At 41.5% G+C, this 17,820-nt stretch overlaps 1 protein-coding gene across 4 annotated transcripts in view; it reads right to left on the reverse strand.

Annotated features, from left to right (window-relative positions):
- Nucleotides 1-240: 240 nt before the first annotated feature.
- Nucleotides 241-17,820, reverse strand: part of TTC17 (tetratricopeptide repeat domain 17) — a 125,628-nt gene continuing 108,048 nt past the window's right edge. For 3 of the 4 annotated variants that reach the window (XM_060176572.1, XM_060176571.1, XM_007537790.3), the window contains 3 exons: nucleotides 6,598-6,717; nucleotides 4,021-4,164; nucleotides 241-1,523 (listed from right to left, as the gene is read on the reverse strand). In XM_060176572.1, the coding sequence (XP_060032555.1) occupies nucleotides 1,392-1,523; nucleotides 4,021-4,164; nucleotides 6,598-6,717 (396 nt within the window). In that variant the 3' untranslated portion in view covers nucleotides 241-1,391. The remainder of the gene's footprint in view (nucleotides 1,524-4,020; nucleotides 4,165-6,597; nucleotides 6,718-17,820) is intronic. The other variant, XM_016194637.2, reaches the window with a different exon arrangement.

Consider the following 17,820-nt stretch of genomic DNA (forward strand, 5'->3'; position numbering starts at 1 on the left):
ACTCCAAACACCTGTTAAGTGCGCCTCCTTCCCAGTCAAATGTGTCATGCCAGTAAGTTCAGCAGCCAGAAAACCTAGCAATGGGTTGTTTTTCCCCTGACCTTGCTACGGCGAAAAGAAAGACAACGACAACCTATGAATGACTTGGCCTCGAGGATCAGACTCAGAGAGAAGGGTTTTACTTCAGAGCTGTCCCTACTAGGCTGGTTCTAGAGAAAAAAACAAAAACACACCGCAGAATTATTTTGCTCATAGACAGCTTTTATTTTTGTTTTCAGTATGTGCCCTTGAAGATTCCAAAATGTCGGGAGTTTCTGCTTCTTCTGGGACCAGAGGTAAAAGCATTGTAAGGAGACATCCCACCTTGGCTCATCACTCTCCCCTGAGGACTAAGTCTGAAGGCCTGGGCGAGAGGGAGCTGACTCGCACGCCTTCTTCCAAGATGGGTGACACAGCGAACAAAGAATTAGCAAAACATAGACTCAGTCTGTAGAGGGCTTCAAATATACAGTTTATATATATATAAACCTGTTATATAGGATTTCAACGCATTGGTTTCCTTGTGGTTTGTAATTAAAGTACAAATGATATAGATGTCATACACTGCTGATTTCCCCTTCTCAGCCCCCCTCCCTCCCCAACATAAATAACATTACATAGGTCAGGTGATCCTAAGAGGTGGTTTTTTTATATTTTTTTCTGTTGCAAATAGTTGTTTTTTAAAGGCATGTTTCCCCTTCCTCCCCCTGCAGACTACCTCTGAGAGTTTTGTAACATAGCAGCATGGTCTGGATAAGACTGGAGACAGCATGGAGATCTAATGGAGAGAGCGCAGAACATTGCTTCTCACTGATTGGCACCAGATGGGCTTTTGCATTTCCACTGACAACAGAGGCTACAACAGGAAGCAGAGAATGTGCAGTGCGGTTTCATCCTCCACTAAAGAGGAGGAAGAAGCTGTCTGGACCACTGAGACAAGGCCTACAGGCATTGAGGTTTTGGAGACGGAGCATAGTTCCAGAAATGTCCTGGCTCAGTATTTACATATTTGTAAGTTGCATTCTCCTTTTAAGAAATTCGTGTTTCTGAGGTTTTGCTGGAGGTGGGTGAGTGGGGGTGGGGCGAGGTGGATGGGTGGGTGAGGGAGAGAAGGAACTTAAAAAAACAAAACCCAAACCAGTTTCCATGTATGTAAAAAGTCCTGTTAGCAAGTCTTACTGTTATTTTCACACACATCATTGAAAATAGATACTGACAATGATTGGTTTTCTTATTCATTTTTTTAAAGAGCATGAGAAGAGAGAAAGTGATGGGGGGAGGGAAAAGGAAAAGGGGGAGGAGAAGGGGAGGGGAGGGGAGAGGGGAGGGGTGGGAAGGGGAGTGAGAGTCCGCTAAGGAGAACGCCTGGCCTTCTTTAGCATTAAATGACACTGGATGGTCTGGATTCGGTTCTTGGCCGGGACAAACTCAGGCTGCAGCTTCAGTGTTGATTCATACCACACCAGTGCTTTTTCAAATTCTTCCTGTGAGGAACAAAGGGACCGGATGTGAGGAGAGTAGGATCACCACACTGTGTCTATATCGTGACTGATTTTCTTTCTTTTCTTTTCTTTTCTCTTTCCTTTCCTTAGGAAGCATTTTATTGTTATTGACAATCAACCCTGCAGCATTTTCAAAGGATTTGAATCTTAAGACTCTGAGGTCCAAGAAGAAACAACTGCCTCTATCCACAAGGTATAAAATCACAAAGAAAATGGCTCAAGAACCAAAGAAGAAGGGGAGATCAACTTGACAAGTGTTTGACCCAACAAGTCAATGTTTCTGAGTCTGTGCAGGGCACCTGTGCTAGGGGCTTTATGAAATTTTCTCATTTGTTCCTCACAGGAACCTCTAGAACTAAGCCCGGCAGATATTCACCGTGTATCTGCATGGTTTGTCTACTGTATCTGGAGAGATGGAGGAAAAAAGGTGTCTTAAGTAGACTTGTAAATTCTGAAAGTCTTTTTTTTTTTAATTCTCCTTAGCATGAAAAAAATATGAAAATGGCTTAATGGCTTAATTAATGCCATGTTGAAGGCATTAATCTTTATTTAGACTAATACTTTCAAGGAAAAAACCCCCAAACAATTGGCTAAATGATCCCTCTTAGCTAAATGCGAGGCATAATCGTGCACTCAAAGCAGCAAGTTTCACATTTGCTGAGGACAAAAATAGACCCTTCAATTCTAAGCAGTGGAGAGGGAAAGCTGTACATTCAGCAATACCTACCTGGCCACATTATACCTTTGAAGTCAAGGATGACACATAAAACTTATAGCCTGAGGCTGCTCATTCTATTAACCTTTATTGTGAAAACCCCCTATGTGGGTCACCCAGCTTCAGATAAAAGTGAGTGGCATGATTCTCCTGTGAAATCCAGCTAGGAAAGCTTTGGGGGCACTCTTGGGATTCTCTTTCTCTCTCCCTTCCTTCCTCCCTTCCTTCCTTCCTCCCTTCCTCTTTCTCTCTCTCTCTCTCCTTCTTTCTTTTTGCCATTTTTGCATTCTATCGATTTTATTTGGCAGGACAGAGAGAGGCTGAGGGGGAGGGGCAGGAGAGAGGGAGAGAGACTGCTTGTGAAGCAACCCCCTACAGGTGGGAAGCGGGGGTTTGAACCTGGATCCTTCTGCGTGGTGATGAGTGAGCTTAACTGTCTGCGCCACTGCCCTGCCCCTCCAGTACTCTTGGGATTTTTAAGTTCTGAAATTGGTCCTCACTCTGCATCAGAGTAAGGGTTTTTGGATTCTGCTTTGCTATTTTCTGTTGTAGCCCATGAAACTAGGGACATTTCGTCACTATAAACATCTGGTAAGCACCTACTATGTACCAGTACTGAGACTGAAACATTATAGAGGAGTCCACCCCTGCCCCTGCCCCAGAACTTACCATCTAGAAGGGGGGGGGCATACAAAAGATTATAAAATAAAATGGAAGTATGATAAGAGAAATAGGTACAGACCATTGAGAGCTACGATAGCTTCCTAGGCCAACATGGAAGTAAGAAGGCAGAAATATGTGTTAAGTCCACGTGGAAGTATTAGGTAGGGTTTTTCTGGAACAGGTGATATCTCCAGAAAAATCACAGGTAAATCGGACTCACTCACGGCAAGGCTATACACAGCTGCAAGTATTTAGATGAATTTCATGTACTGTTAAAAACATATATATCTTGGGAGTCAGGTGGTAGTGCAGCGGGTTAAGCGCACATGACGCGAAGCACAAGGACCAGCGTAAGGATCCAGGTTCGAGACCCAGGCTCCCCACCTGCAGGGGAGTCGTTTCACAAGCAGTGAAGCAGGTCTGCAGGTGTCTGTCTTTCTTTCCCCCTCTCTATCTTCCCCTCCTCTCACCATTTCTCTCTGTCCTATCCAACAACGATGACATAAATAACAACAATAATAACTACAGCAACAATAAAAAACAATGGCAACAAAAGGGGAAATAAATAAATAAATAAATAAATAAATAAATATATCTTATCCATAAAACACAAATCTATCTTTGGTGGAGCTAGCAATTCCAGACAAAGAACTTAAAGGAAACTGAAAGACTGATAAGAGTTTAAAAAGATGAGGGCAGGGGAGATAGCATAATGCTTATGCAAAAAAGATTGCCATGCTGACGTCCCAGGTTCAATCCCCTGCACCACCATAAACCAAATCTGTGCATCGCTCTAGTAAAAAAGGGGGGGAGGGATAAATCTATTGGATGTTTCCTCTAACATGTGGAAACTAGAGAAGTGAAACACACGGACTTGCAATAAAACAAAGCCAACAAGAACAAAAAACCAAAAGTAAACAAGCTATCTCTAGCAGTCTGTGAGAACTATGGTGGTTATCACTGGGAGGGTGGAAGTACAGAACTTTGGTGGTGGGTGTGTTAGTCACAAGTAAATAAAAATAAAAAACTGAGTTGAGAAAAAAAAATGAAATCAAAGGATAGTGGTAGAGAAGGTATCCTCTGCTCCCATGCCAGCCTCACCATCGCCACATAGACGTTGCCCAGAGTGAAGTGGTTCACGGCAAAGTGTGGCGCAATCTCCACGGCCATAGTGGCTACTATGACGGCGTCGTTCCAGAGCTTGGCGTTGTGCAAGATGTTGGCCAGGCTAATCAAGGGCACGTCCTGGGAGAGGAGGGAGAAGAGTGAGAAGAGTGAGACAGGAAGAATACTGCCTTTGGGGTCTCCTTTTTGCTTTTTGTGATAAGAAGTAATGAATGCAGTTGGTGTTTCCTGGTGACAACGTAGTGCATCTCAACGTGCTAGTCTGCTAGCTTCCATTGCGACCTGACAACTCAGGAACCTGCCCCAGAAATATAAACTGGTGTGTCAGCTTCTTTTACTGAGAAAATCTTGCCTCAACCCCCCCCCCCCCCCCACACACACACAATGTCAGTTGAGCAAACAGTGCTGATTGAGACTATTGGTTTACATCCTGGTGCAACTTCCTCATCTCTTTGCAGACTGGCAGTAGAGGAATGACCACTGAGTCATTTGAATCCCAAAGCAAATTCTCTAAGTACAACGGCCTCATCAGAAGCAGGAGTCGGGAGCCTCTGACCTATCAGCCAGATCTAGTTGACTGCCTGTTTCTCTATCACTTTATTGGAACACAACATATTCCTTTATATATTTCTAGGATATTTCCATGCTACGATGGCAGCACGGAGACAGCTTGGCCTACGAAGCGTGCATTTCTTACTACCTGGCTGTTGACAGAAAGATTTTTTTAAAAAGATTTTATTTATTCATGAGAAATGATAGGAAAGAGAAAGAACCAGACATCACTCTGGTACATGTGTTGCCAGGGATTGAACTCAGGACCTCATGCTTGAGAATCCAATGCCTTATCCACTGTGGATTTTTTTTTTATTTTTATGGCAAGGGCATTTAAAATATATTTATTTATTTATTCCCTTTTGTTGCCCTTGTTGTTTTATTGTTGTAGTTAATATTGATGTTGTTGCTGTTGGATAGGACAGAGAGAAATGGAGAGAGGAGGGGAAGACATAGAGGGAGAGAGAAAGATAGACACCTGCAGACCTGCTTCACCGCCTGTGAAGCGACTCCCCTGCAGGTGGGGAGCCAGGTGCTCGAACTACGATCCTTATGCTGGTCTTTGCGCTTTGCACCACGTCTGCTTAACCCGCTGTGCTACCGCCAGACTCCCAGATTTTCTTTTAATTTAATAATGATCTTAAAAAAAACATAGGATAAGATGGGTATAGTTCCACACAATTCCCACCACCAGAGTTCCACATTCCATTCCTTCCATTGGAAGCTTTCCTATTCTTTATCCTTCTGGGAGTATGGACCCAGTATCATTATGGGGTACTGAAGGTGGGAGTTCTGGCTTCTGCAGTTGCTTCTTTGCTGGACACGGGTGCTGGCAGATTGATCCATGCCCCCAGCCTGTTTCTATCTTTCCCTAATGATCTAGAGTCTTGACCCTTCCCTATCTGTTAGCAATACAGAGCACAAGTTAAACAAGGGTTGAATAAATAGCAGTTATTACTGGCAGCACACATTTTTGATCCTTTAAATGTTATCTGAGCAGATGCTATCTGTATCACCTTTCACAGGAGACAGAAAAGAAGCAACAAAAAGGGCCCATCTTTGTTCTACCTGGAGACACATGGAGAATGTATGTCATTATTTGAGGTCAGAGGCTGAATTAAGAGGAAGAACTGCCTTTAGAACTCAGCAACACCCAGTAGGAAAACTCTTCTCAGCAGTAAGCACAATGTCCTTTGTGAGCCAAGAAGACAACTACGTTTCTAGGAAATTTAAGATCTGGAAACTAATGTAGACTTCAGCAACATGCATACCGAAATACCATTAAAAATTGTACATTCAGTGGTGTATTGCACCAAAGTAAAAGACTCTGGGGTGGTGGTGGTGGGAGAAGAGCTCAGGTCCTGGAACAGGATGGCAGAGGACCTAGTGGGGGTTGTGTTGCTGTGTGGAAAACTGAGAAATGCTATGCATGTACAAACTATGGTATTTACTGTAGACTGTAAAACATGAGTTCCCTCAATAAAGAAATGAAAAAAAAAAACCTGCACATTATCAAATAAAGTTGCACATTCCCAGACACCGTAACAACAACTGGCTTTTTGAGAACAACTGATAATGTGATAGATAGGGCTAGTTGGGCTTTTTTATATGCATGGAAAAATGGCAAAGTCAGACAAAGACCAGCCACAAGCCAGTATCTGTGAAGAAATAGAAATTTGCCTTTGTTTACACATCCAGAATCAAGCTGAAATCAAGTATATATGCAAAACAAGTAGAGTAGGAATCCCAGGCCTGGGAGCTACGCTGGACTTCCAGGGCGGTGGCCCACATAGGTCAGTGAATTTACTGTGTCGGGAGGGAGGCTCTGAATACAGAGAAGGGGTATTAGGTAAAGTAGTTTAGGGGTTCTGCCTCTTCCTAGTCTTTTGCCACATTTTTACTGGTTTAGTATGAGGAAAGATACTTGAAACCTTAGAATAAAGCAGTGGGCAAAGGAATAGATCCAGGGACAGAAATTCACACCTTCTGAGTCCCACTCACCTTCATCTGGTGTGGAGCATAGTGGAGGGCCTGGCGTAGGCAGTCAATTGCCTTCTTCCCTTGGCCTTTTACTCTCCAGTACAGAGCTGCCATGCTGGAAAGGACCCAGGATGTCTGGTTCTACAAAGGAATGATCAGTTAAGGCTGATGACTCTAAACAGCATATGCTTTTTCCTTCATACTTATGAATTATTTATTTATTGAAAAGACAGATAAATCACGAGGGAAGGAGGAAGACAGAGATAGAGAAGGAGAGTCACCTGCAGCACTGCTTCACCACTTGCAAAGCTTTCCTCCCACAGGTGGGGACCAGGGGCTTGTACCCAGGTCCTCGTGCACTTAACTGAGTGTGCCACCACTTGCCCCGCCCCCCAAATAAATTTATTTTTAATTTACTATACTTGCTAGGATTGTTCATAAAAAGGTTGAAAAGGAATGGTGGTGGTGGTGGGCATTCTTTTTTCTGATCTTGTTAAGAAAATCTTTGATGGGGGGCTGGGCAGTAGTGCAGCGGGTTAAGCACACATGGTGTGAAGTGCAAGGACCTGCATAAGGATCCCGGTTTGAGCCCCGGTTCCCCATCTGCAGAAAGATCACTTCAGAAGTGGTGAAACAGGTCTGCAGGTGTCTGTCTTTCCCGCCTCTCTCGATTTCTCTATCCTATCCAACAACAACAGCTAGGACAACAATAGCAATAACAACAATGGCAGCGAAAATGGGAAAAATGGCCTCCAAGAGCAGTGAATTTGTAGTGGAGGCAATGTGCGCCAGTGAGGCCAAAAAAAAAAAAAAGTCTTTGATGTACATGCTGTGTTCTTTCCACCAGACTAAGAAAGTTCTTACCTATCTTTAATTTGCATCAGTTTTATATTCATGAGGTATAACGTTTTGTCAAATATAATTTACCAAAATGATTTCATAATTTTCCCCCTTTAATTTAGTGGATGAAATTTAGATTTTATTATCATTTGACCATTTTTGTGAGTCTGGAATAAACCCAACTTGGCCAAGGTGGTTCTTTTGTTTAATTTTAATACTTATTTTTTAAAATACCTTTTATTTTTTTATTCTTCTTTTTCCCTTTTGTTGCCCTTGTTGTTGTAGCCTTGTTGGGCTTATTATTGCTGTTGTTGATGTCATTCGTTGTTGGATAGGACAGAGAGAAATGGGGAGAGGAGGGGAAGACAGAGGGGGAAAGAAAGATCGGCACCTGCAGACCTGCTTCACCACCTGTGAAGCGACTCCCCTATAGGTGGGAAGCCAAGGGCTCCAACCGGGATCCTTACACGGGTCCTTGTGCTTTGCACCACGTGCACTTAATTTAATTTTTATTTATTCCCTTTTGTTGTTTTATTGTTGTTGTCATTTTTGGATAGGATAGAGAAATGCAGAGAGGAGGGGAAGACAGAGATGGGGAGAGAAAGACAGACACCTGCAGACCTGCTTCACCGCCTGTGAAGCGACTCCCCTGTAGGTGGGGAGTCGGGGGCTTGAACCAGGATCCTCACACTGGTCCTTGTGCTTTGTGCCACCTGTGCTTAACCCACTATGCTACCGCCCGACTGGTTCTTTATTAAAAGGGGAAAAAAACGCTGTGGAAGTAGGTCGATTACTGTTTTGCTTACGGTTTTGATGCCTATGTTCACAAGCGAAATTAACCTACATTTTTCTTCTATTTTTTTTCTAGGACAGAGAAAAAAATGAGAGGGAAGGGAGGATAAAAAAGGAAAGAGAAAGACAGACAACTCACCACTCATAAAGCTTCCTCTCTGCAGGTGAGGAGGAGGGGCTTGAATTGGGTTCTTGCAAGTGGTGATGTATGAGCTTAACCAGGTGTGCTGCCACCCTGTCCTTGGTTTTTGAATTCTTACTATGCTATTTTCTTGGGTTTTTCTCAAGGCTATACCAGTCTCAGTAATTAAACCTGAGAAATCATTCCTTTTCTATTGTCTGGAAGAGACTGTTTAGAATTCATTTGTAGTAGCAATAGACTTTGCTATATTATTTCTGAGACTTTATTTTTAACCTGATGCCTTAATTTATTTCAAATGTGCAGGACCTTAAGTAGTTTGGGTAAACTATTCCCCCCCCCAGAAGTTTGTCTACTTCAAATGAATTGAGATAACGGTATTTACTATATCCCTTTTGGTCTCTTTATTTTGATATAGCCATAGTTTTATCTTTTTATCCTCCCAATATATTATTTGTATTTTTCCCTTGTTTAATTTTGCCAGAGTATTATTTTACTAGTTGTTTCAAACAAAGACATGAACACTGTTATCAACCAATTTGACTTAACTATTTCTAGACTACCCTAACAAACAATAGCAAGACGTTCTAACACTGAGGAAATATCTTCTAAGACAGACCACAGTCTAGGTTATAAAATAGGGACACATTTTTTTTTCCAGATGGAGGGTGACAGAAAAAGAGGGAGAGGCAAAGAGGAGATACACTAGTCCAACCGCTCTCGCTTCTACTACATAGGTGTTCCCTTGTGGTTGGGGGGCTTGAGCCCAGGTCCTTATGTATGGCAAAGTGGATGCTTTACTAGGTTAACTACCTCCCTGCCCCTAAGCATTCATTAAAACACACACACACACACACACACACACACACTTCTACTAACTCTTCCAGAAAAATAAAGTGGAAAAAAAAAAACCCCACAAATACACACACACTACCTAAGTCATCTTGATGCTGAAAAGTAGACAAAGATTATAAGAAAACTACAGACCAATAAAATTCATGAACACAGGTCCAGACATAAACTACCTTCTCAGGAGTGGAAATTTCTGTCAGATTCTTCCAGAGATGAATCATTTCTTTGCTTTGTATATTCTGAGATCTTATTGTTCATGTATACTTTCAGAATTTGTGTATCTTTCAGATGAATTAGACCTTTTACTACTACACATTCTCTCTGCTTCTATTACATTTTTGTTTCAAAATGTTTCTTTTTTCTAGGCAATGAATATATCTACTTCCTTTTGCCAGGCTAGCATGGGGGTTCTTCTTCCCCAGGCGCGTGCTCTCTGGGTTGGAGAGAACTCCACCGGACTCAGCCTAGGCTCACTCAGCGTCGCAGGAGATAGATGACTCAGGAACTCGTGGAAGCGTGGTAATGCAAAAGGATCTATTGATCAGAGAGCCACTGCTTTTTATAGGAGAAAACCAGAAGTGGCAAGTCAGAAACGGAAATAGCTAGGAATGGGGGTGGAGAAAGGCAAAAGCAGGCTGGGAAGGTGGAAGCTTCCTTAACAACTGTTGCGAGGGTTTTAACTGGTGGGATTAATGTTACCCTGCAGGCAGGGCGGGTCTTGAGGTAGAAAGAAGATACATCAATGGGATGGGTGGGGCTCTTTCAGGCAAAACAATGATGAAAAACTTTTCATTCTTTATCTTTCAATGTTTTCAAAAACCTTCTCTTTTTGGAAGATAACAGTAACATCTAGCGAGTCTGGTACCTTCTCAAAACTGTCATCTGGCTTTGACAACCGTTAAGAAACAGACTGCTATTTCAGCCATTTCCCCCTTTTGGGTAATTATTTGAGTCAGAGTTTTTTTTTTTTTTTTTTTTTGACACAATCTTTGTTGCATTTTGGAACTTGTGATACCCAGACTTGCCAGAATAGATTTCTCCAAGGCAGTTTGGTTCTTTGAGGTTCTCTGACTGTGTTCACTATAAGACTCACAGGTAAGAAGGAGAAGGGTCCTTTCTCTTACCGTTTGCATGTTGATTCTGTTAGTGCCACTCCGGCAATAGCACTTTGCTTTGGCAACACTCCAATCTCCAGCTCCCATCCACATTCTCAGAGATATCCTAACTGTACCCCTTGGAAGCTAGGCTGTACCCCTTATAATGCACTCCAGTTCCCCTGTGAATGTCTAACGTGAAAAAGCCTGTCACTTGTCTTTTTTTTTTTTTTCTAAAAACATTTTATTTATTTATTAATGAGAGGGATGGGGGAGAGTGAAAGAACCAGACATCACTCTGGTACATGTGCTGCTGGGAATTGAACTCAGGACCTCATGCTTGAGAGTCTAGTGCTTTATCCACTGTACCACCTCCTGGACCACCACTTGTCTTTATCCATCTTTGGAGTGGTGACCTTCCTTACAGCTGGCATTTCTGCTTTATCTCAGTGTACCTTTTTCAGTCTTCCACAGTGTAATCAATTTACAAAATTTAATTTTCTTTACTGAAATAGCTAATATTGTTTCTGTATTCCTGATAGTAGTCTGACTTAAACAGATGCTTTAAAAATATTTATTTATTCCCTTTTGTTGCCCTTGTTTTATTGTTGTAGTTATTATTGTTGTTGTTCTTGATGTCATCATTGTTGGGTAGGACAGACAGAAATGCAGAGAGGAGGGGAAGACAGAGATAGGGAGGGAAAGACAGATACCTGTAGACCTGCTTCACTACTTGTGAAGTAACTCCTCTGCTGGTGGGGAGCTAGGGGCTGGAACCAGGATCCTTGCGCTGGTTGTTGCGCTTTACACCACCTGCGCTTAACCCACTGTGTTACTGCCCGACTCCCAAACAGATGTTTTTTAAGATATCTGTATTTATTTTTTACCAGAGCACAGCTCAGCTCTGGTTTATGGCAGTGTAGGGGATTGAACCTGGAACTCTGGAGCCTCAGGCATGAGAGTCTCTCTGTATAACCATTATGCTATCTACCTCTGCCCAAGATATCGGTCTTTACTTCTTACTATATATAATGTATTAAACACAAATTTCATAATTATGGTGAGACACATAAACACTAATTGGAAGAGACACATGCAACTATGTTACTCACAAAAGCCAAGAGTGGAAGCAGCCGGAATGCTCATCGATAAATGAGTGGCTAAAGGAGTTCTGGGATATATGCTCCCTGGAATACTACTCTGCAATCCAAAAAAGATGATTTTGTCTTTTGGGATAAAATGGGTGGAACTGGAGATTATTATGCTCAGTGAAATAACAGATGAAAAGACAATCACTGGGTGGTTTCACTCATGTGGAGTCTAGAGAACTGATACACATGAATCTGAAAAAAAAAAACAGTTTCTAAGACATTGTGAGAGCTATGATGGTTATCTCTGGGAGGTGGGGACACTGATGGTTGGGGGGTGTGGAACTATACTCTGTAATCTCACACTCTTATAACCCACTATTAATCGCAAATTAAAAAATGGGGAGGGGGAAGTGGTCAGAATCATTCGAGTATTAAAGAATTTGTTCATGGTTTGGTTTCACAAAATTTTCTAATGAAGTATGACAGTTTTATTTTCTGATATAACTTTAATTTCTTAATGTTGAAGTAGAAAAACACCCTTTTCCAGAAACAAGCAAACACACACATCTATCCTGTTCTGTTGGAGTGAATTTAGTGGTTACAATCCCATGAGTGCCTAAGAATCAACCTCCCCACAGTATGGAGTTACTGAGCCTTAGCAGTAGGCTTCTCAGATCTCTCAGATGCGGTACTATTTTGGATTCCTTTCTTCCTTTCTTTTTTTTTTTTAAGTTTTTTTAATATTTATTTATTTTCCCTTTTATTGCCCTTGTTGTTGTAGTTTTAATTGTTGTTCTTGATGTCATCGTTGTTGGACAGGAAAGAGAGAAATGGGAAGACAAAGAGGGGGAGAGAAAGACAGACACCTGAAGACTTGCTTCATCACCTATGAAGCGACTCCCCTACAGGTGGGGAGCCAGGGACTCGAACCGGGATCCTTACACCAGTCCTTGCGCTTTGCGCCACATGCGCTTAACCCACTGCGTTATTGCCCGAATCCCCTTGGATTTCTTTTTATTTAGCCTTTATGTGCTCCCTGCATCTTGCTGCTTCACTCATCTCCTTGTGTCTATAATATTCCAGGTTATTTTTGCTCTACAAAGCAGGAGAATCATTTGCTATTAGTGTTACATTTATCTAACCCTCTGAGATTCATATTTTTAGTTTAAGATGTTTTTTTTTAAAACTTTACTTGTTTATATGATATGCTATTTACTTACCATGAGATCACATCTTTTGTTATATAATGACAAAAAATTCAAATACATACAGAAATAAAGGAAACAGCATAATGTACTTTCATGTGTTCATCATCCAGTTTCCACAGTTAACAGCTCATGGACCATCCTATTTCACCTAACTCTTCAGTTGTGTTAATCTGAAGCAAGTTCCAGACATCATTTAATTTTACCAGTTAAAGGGGCCAGATGGTGGTGCACCTGGTTGAGTGCACACATTACAGTGTGCAAGGACCCAGGTTCGAGCCCCCGGTCCCCACCTACAGGGGGAAAGCTTCACAAATGGCAAAGCAATGTTGCAGGTGTCTCTCTGTCTCTCTCCCTATCACCCCCTTCTGTCTCAATTTCTGAGTGTCTCTATCCAACAAATAAAGATTAAAAAAAATTTTACCAGTTAAATTTTCAATGTTTTCACCTGGGGTCCCAGTCAGGGGATCCTTAAATTCCCACATAGATAGTGTGGGCCTAGACCTCTAGTAGATTCTTTTCTCCACCATCACTAGTCACTTCCATCAGGAATGTCATTATAAGCCCTCCTGTGGGCTTCTTCAAGACCGTATCTTCACTATCAACTAACAATGGTAAGGTCTGCCCCACTTTCCAAAGGGAGGCTGGGTCATCCTACTCTACCAGTCAAGGAAAACTGGTCCTGAAATGAGTGCAGCCTGGAATGTTCACAGCAGTGACCATGGACTGCAAACACAGACTGACAGAGACTCGGAGGTTATGCAGGGTCCCATGCTAAATATGAACAGATATGGACTCTGGATTAGACTGACTGCGTATATAGCTAATTGTATTTCTATATTTTCTTCAAGTTTGGGAGCTACTTTCTACCCTGATCCAACTTTCTAGTCCTGTTATTTAAAAAAATTTTTTAAAAATATTTATTTATTTTCCCTTTTGTTGCCCTTGTTTTTTATTATTGTTGTAACTGATGTCGTCATTGTTGGATAGGACAGACAAAAATGGAGAGAGGGGAAGACAGAGAGGGGGAGAGAAAGACACCTGCAGACCTGCTTCACCGCCTATGAAGTGACTCCCCTGCAGGTAGGGAGCCGGGGGCTTGAACCAGGATCCTTAGTCTGTCCTTGCGCTTAGTGCCACATGCACTTAACCTGCTGCGCTACCACCTGACTCCCTCTAGTCCTGTTCTTAACTCTGACACCATATTCCCAGACAGTATTTTTAGACTACCTTCATGTTAACTATGAAGCCCCAGCAAAAATCACTAAAGTCATGGGCCCCTAGGAACATAGCTATATTAGACTTCCTAGATTCTTTTAACCGTGAATTCCCCCGCCCCCCCTTTTTTTTGCTTCCAGGGCTTGGTGCCTGCACTAAGAATCCACTGCTCCTGTGGCCATTTTTCATTTTTATTTTTTTTAATAGGACAGAGAAACTGAGAGGAGAGGGAAAGGTAGAGAGGGAGAAAGATACCTGCAAAATTGCTTCACCACTTGTGAAGTGACGCCCCCCCTTCAGGTGAGGAGCTGGGAGCTTGAACCTGATCTTTTCACTTCCTACTATGTGCATTTAACCCAGTGCACCACCGCCCAACCCCCTAAATTCCCTATTCCCGTCTCTCTATTCCTAGTTTTTGGCTCCTGCTTATCAAAGATTTTGTTCTGCCTTTCGGCCTCCAAGTTGCAGATGCTCTTAAGATTCAATCCTGAACTCCAGGGCAGTCAACCACACCAATGCATCCTGGACCCTCACCTCTTCAGAGCCTTACCCCACTAGGGAAAGAGAGAGACAGGATGGGAATATGGATCAACCTGCCAACATCCAAGTCTAGCAGAGAAGCAATTACAGAAGCCAGACCTTGCACGTTCTGTACTCCATAAATAATTTTGGTCCATACTCTCAGAGGGGGAGAAATGTTAGGGGAAGATGACCAGAGGGATCTGAACTCCAGTTTCATCAAGACCCAGAGAGAGAAGGGGGGTGGGGGTGGGGGAGAATACTTGGAAGTAGTAGGTGTGACTTACAAAAGAGAAGGCAGTACCATAGGAAACAGGTTTAATCTCATATACCAACATAAACCAGTGACTAGCAGTGCTCCGGTTAAAACAATAAAATACAATATAGAGCCAAGTCAACCTAGCTTAATTCACTTTTTCATTCTCTTTCCTTTGACTGTGCTATAGAAAACCATGGGAACATTAAAAGAATAAGTCATATTTGAATTCCTTTGTTTTGCCTTATGTATATTCTCCAGTCTTACAATTCAAAAAAGAAATGTTTTTTTTTAGAATTTTTTCTCATATTAATTAGTGATTTATATGACTACAAATTAATAGGAGTGTACATAAACACCATTCCCACCACCAAAAGACTGTGACCCATCCCACCGAACATCCACCCTCACCCTCAACCCAGGGTTATTACTTTGGTGCCCTACTCCAAATTCTGTCAAATCCTGCTTTGAGTTTCCCTTTTAAGGTTATTTTTGAGAGTTTTTTTTCCTACTGCCCGCTCCCGTTGTTTTTCCTTCCAGTGGTTACATCCTAGAGATTACTATAAGGAAATTTACTGACATTCTTACTGACAGCTGCTGAAGTCTCTGCTGTATAGATGTTCATACACAATGAACATTCTCAGAAGATGATTTATGCACTCAGTCTACTATTGCTGGACATTACTAGACATCTGTTTGGTTTCCAGTATGTTATTACAAATGAGGCCACAACAAATGGCCTTCTCCATAGCTATTTTTGTTATTTATTTGTGCCAGGGTATTTTTAGGGGAAAAAAAAATTCCTAAAAGTAGCATTGCTGCCTAGCTGGCTAAATGAGTGTATGATTTTGCTATATTAGTCAATTTCCTCTCTACAGAAGCTATGCTATTTCACTTTTTTTCCCCCAGGTAAATTAAACTTTTATTGAAAACAAAACATGTTCGGGAAAGAGAGAGGGAGGGAGGGAGAGAGAGAGAGAGAGAGAGAGAAATGGAAGAGGAAGAGGAAGAGATAAAGAGAGAAGAGGACTCACAAGCTTTCTGGTCACATGGTGGTCCTAGGAGAGAGAGAAAGGGTAGAGAAAGACTTACATGATGCTGTCTGTCTGGGCCAAAGAGAGAGTCTCCATTTCACATTTCCACCAGTCATGCAAGCCAGTGCCAGTTTTCTCTTGACATCACCAAGAGTATCCTATCAAAATTCTGGATTTTTGCTCATGTAGTGGGCAAGAAATATCTCAGTAGAGTTTGTTTTTGCCCCCCCACCCCCCCGCCCCAGCGAGATAGAAACATAGGCCATTCATTTCCAGTCTTAAACAAAAACCCAATATATGCATTTAGGGTTACAAACTTTGCTCAAACATTGCATTACCTGCATCTCACAAGATTTCAAATGCCATACATTTATTATTAAAGTATTTTCCTATTTTGTTTGTTCTCTTCAATGACTCAGAAGTTATTAAAAGGTATTTTAGGGGTTATTCAGACTCCCCAAAATAGTTGGGAATTTTCTTTCCTTTCTGATTTTTGTTTTTAAGGATATAAGTAATTACCTGCCTTTTCTTTTCTTCCTTCCTTCTTTCCTTTTTTTTTTTTTTTTTTTTTTTTGCCTCCAGGGTTACTGCTGGGGTTTAGTGCCTGCACTACGAATCCACTGCTCATGGAGGCCATTTTTTCCATTTTGTTGCCCTTGTTGTAATTGTTATGATAGCTGTTGTTGTTGGATAGGTCAGAGAGAAATGGAGAGAGGAGGGGAAGACCAAGGGGAAGAGAGAAAGACAGACACTTGCAGGCCTGCTTCACTGCTTGCAAAGCGACCCCCCCCCCCCATGCAGGTGGGGAGCTGGAGGCTTGAATCGGGATCCTTATGTCGGTCCTTGCACTTTGTGCCATGTACACTCAACCTGCTGCGCTACCACTTTTCGTAGTGTGTGTGTGTGTGTTACCTCACAATGCCCATGACCAAACTACCACTACTTTCTACCAACCTGATTTTTTCTTAGTTTAGTTCCAGTGGTCAAAAAAATCAGGTCAAAATTATTCTAATGGATATATATATATATATATTCTTTATTGGAGGATTGATGGTTTATAGTTGGCAGTAAAATACAATAGTTTATACATGCATAACATTTCCCAGTTTTCCACATAATACACACTAGGTCCTCCTCTGTCCTCATGTATGGCTTAATATTTCAGTGTGGCTTAACTTATAACTTTTGTTTATAAACCACTATAGTAAATGTCCTATGTAGTTTTTAAAAATGAGATTTTTGTCACAGATGCACTACATAATAATTCAGGTTAAGTTCATTATCAAGTTCAGTATTTTTTACTTTTGTTGTTGTTCTATCACCGATTGAGATGTGTGTTAAAGTCGACTTTGTGGACTCAACTATTTCTCTTTTTCTATCTTTAGTGTTAATGCTTGTCTTATAGAAATTGAAGACTGGTTACATGTAGATTTACATTTTCCATGTTCCTTAGACTAACCACTACATATACATCTTTTAAAAAAATTATATTTAAAAATTGTCTTTTTCTATAGTAATTCTTCTTGATTTAAATTCCACATTGATATTAGCATAGCTACATCAGCTTTCTTCTGACTGTTTATGTCTTTTCCATTTTAAACTTTTTTTTTATCTTATACAAAGATATGTTACTTATAAAGGGCACATCATCAGGTTCCATGTTTTAACCCAGACTGATAAGGTTAGCACTCATACTGGAGTTCTTGGGCTGTTATATTGATAGCTATTACTGACATATGGGTATCCCCCAGCGTTCAAATAGCCCTCAATATTTGTAGGGTCCAGAGTATCTGCAGAACTCATGGATACAGAAGGCCTACTGTTCCTGCTTTCCCTAACTGAAAAAAATCTGAAGAGGATTTCTGCTTTTACAAAAAAGGGCAAAAATAGCATTTAGCATTTCTTTTGCAAGCGAGCCATTATAAAGACAGCATGGGCACCAAGTCAGAGTGGCACTGCCAGGCTGCTCCTTTGGGTAACTAACTACACAGACTGTGCATTTACCACAGCATTCCTGCTTTTACAGTATGTTACTTTAGGTTTTATGTGTTGTTATCATTTGGTACTTTTTTTTTTGGGGGGGTCTGGGAACACTCAAAAGCTTTTCATAAGAATCAATGGTAATTGCTCCATTGCCATATTCCTCTCTAGCTCAGGAAAGACTTCAGAGCAACACTCTACTTTCAGATAACAGGGAATTTGTA

Source organism: Erinaceus europaeus, chromosome 17, assembly GCF_950295315.1.
Source record: "Erinaceus europaeus chromosome 17, mEriEur2.1, whole genome shotgun sequence".
NCBI lineage: Eukaryota > Metazoa > Chordata > Mammalia > Eulipotyphla > Erinaceidae > Erinaceus > Erinaceus europaeus.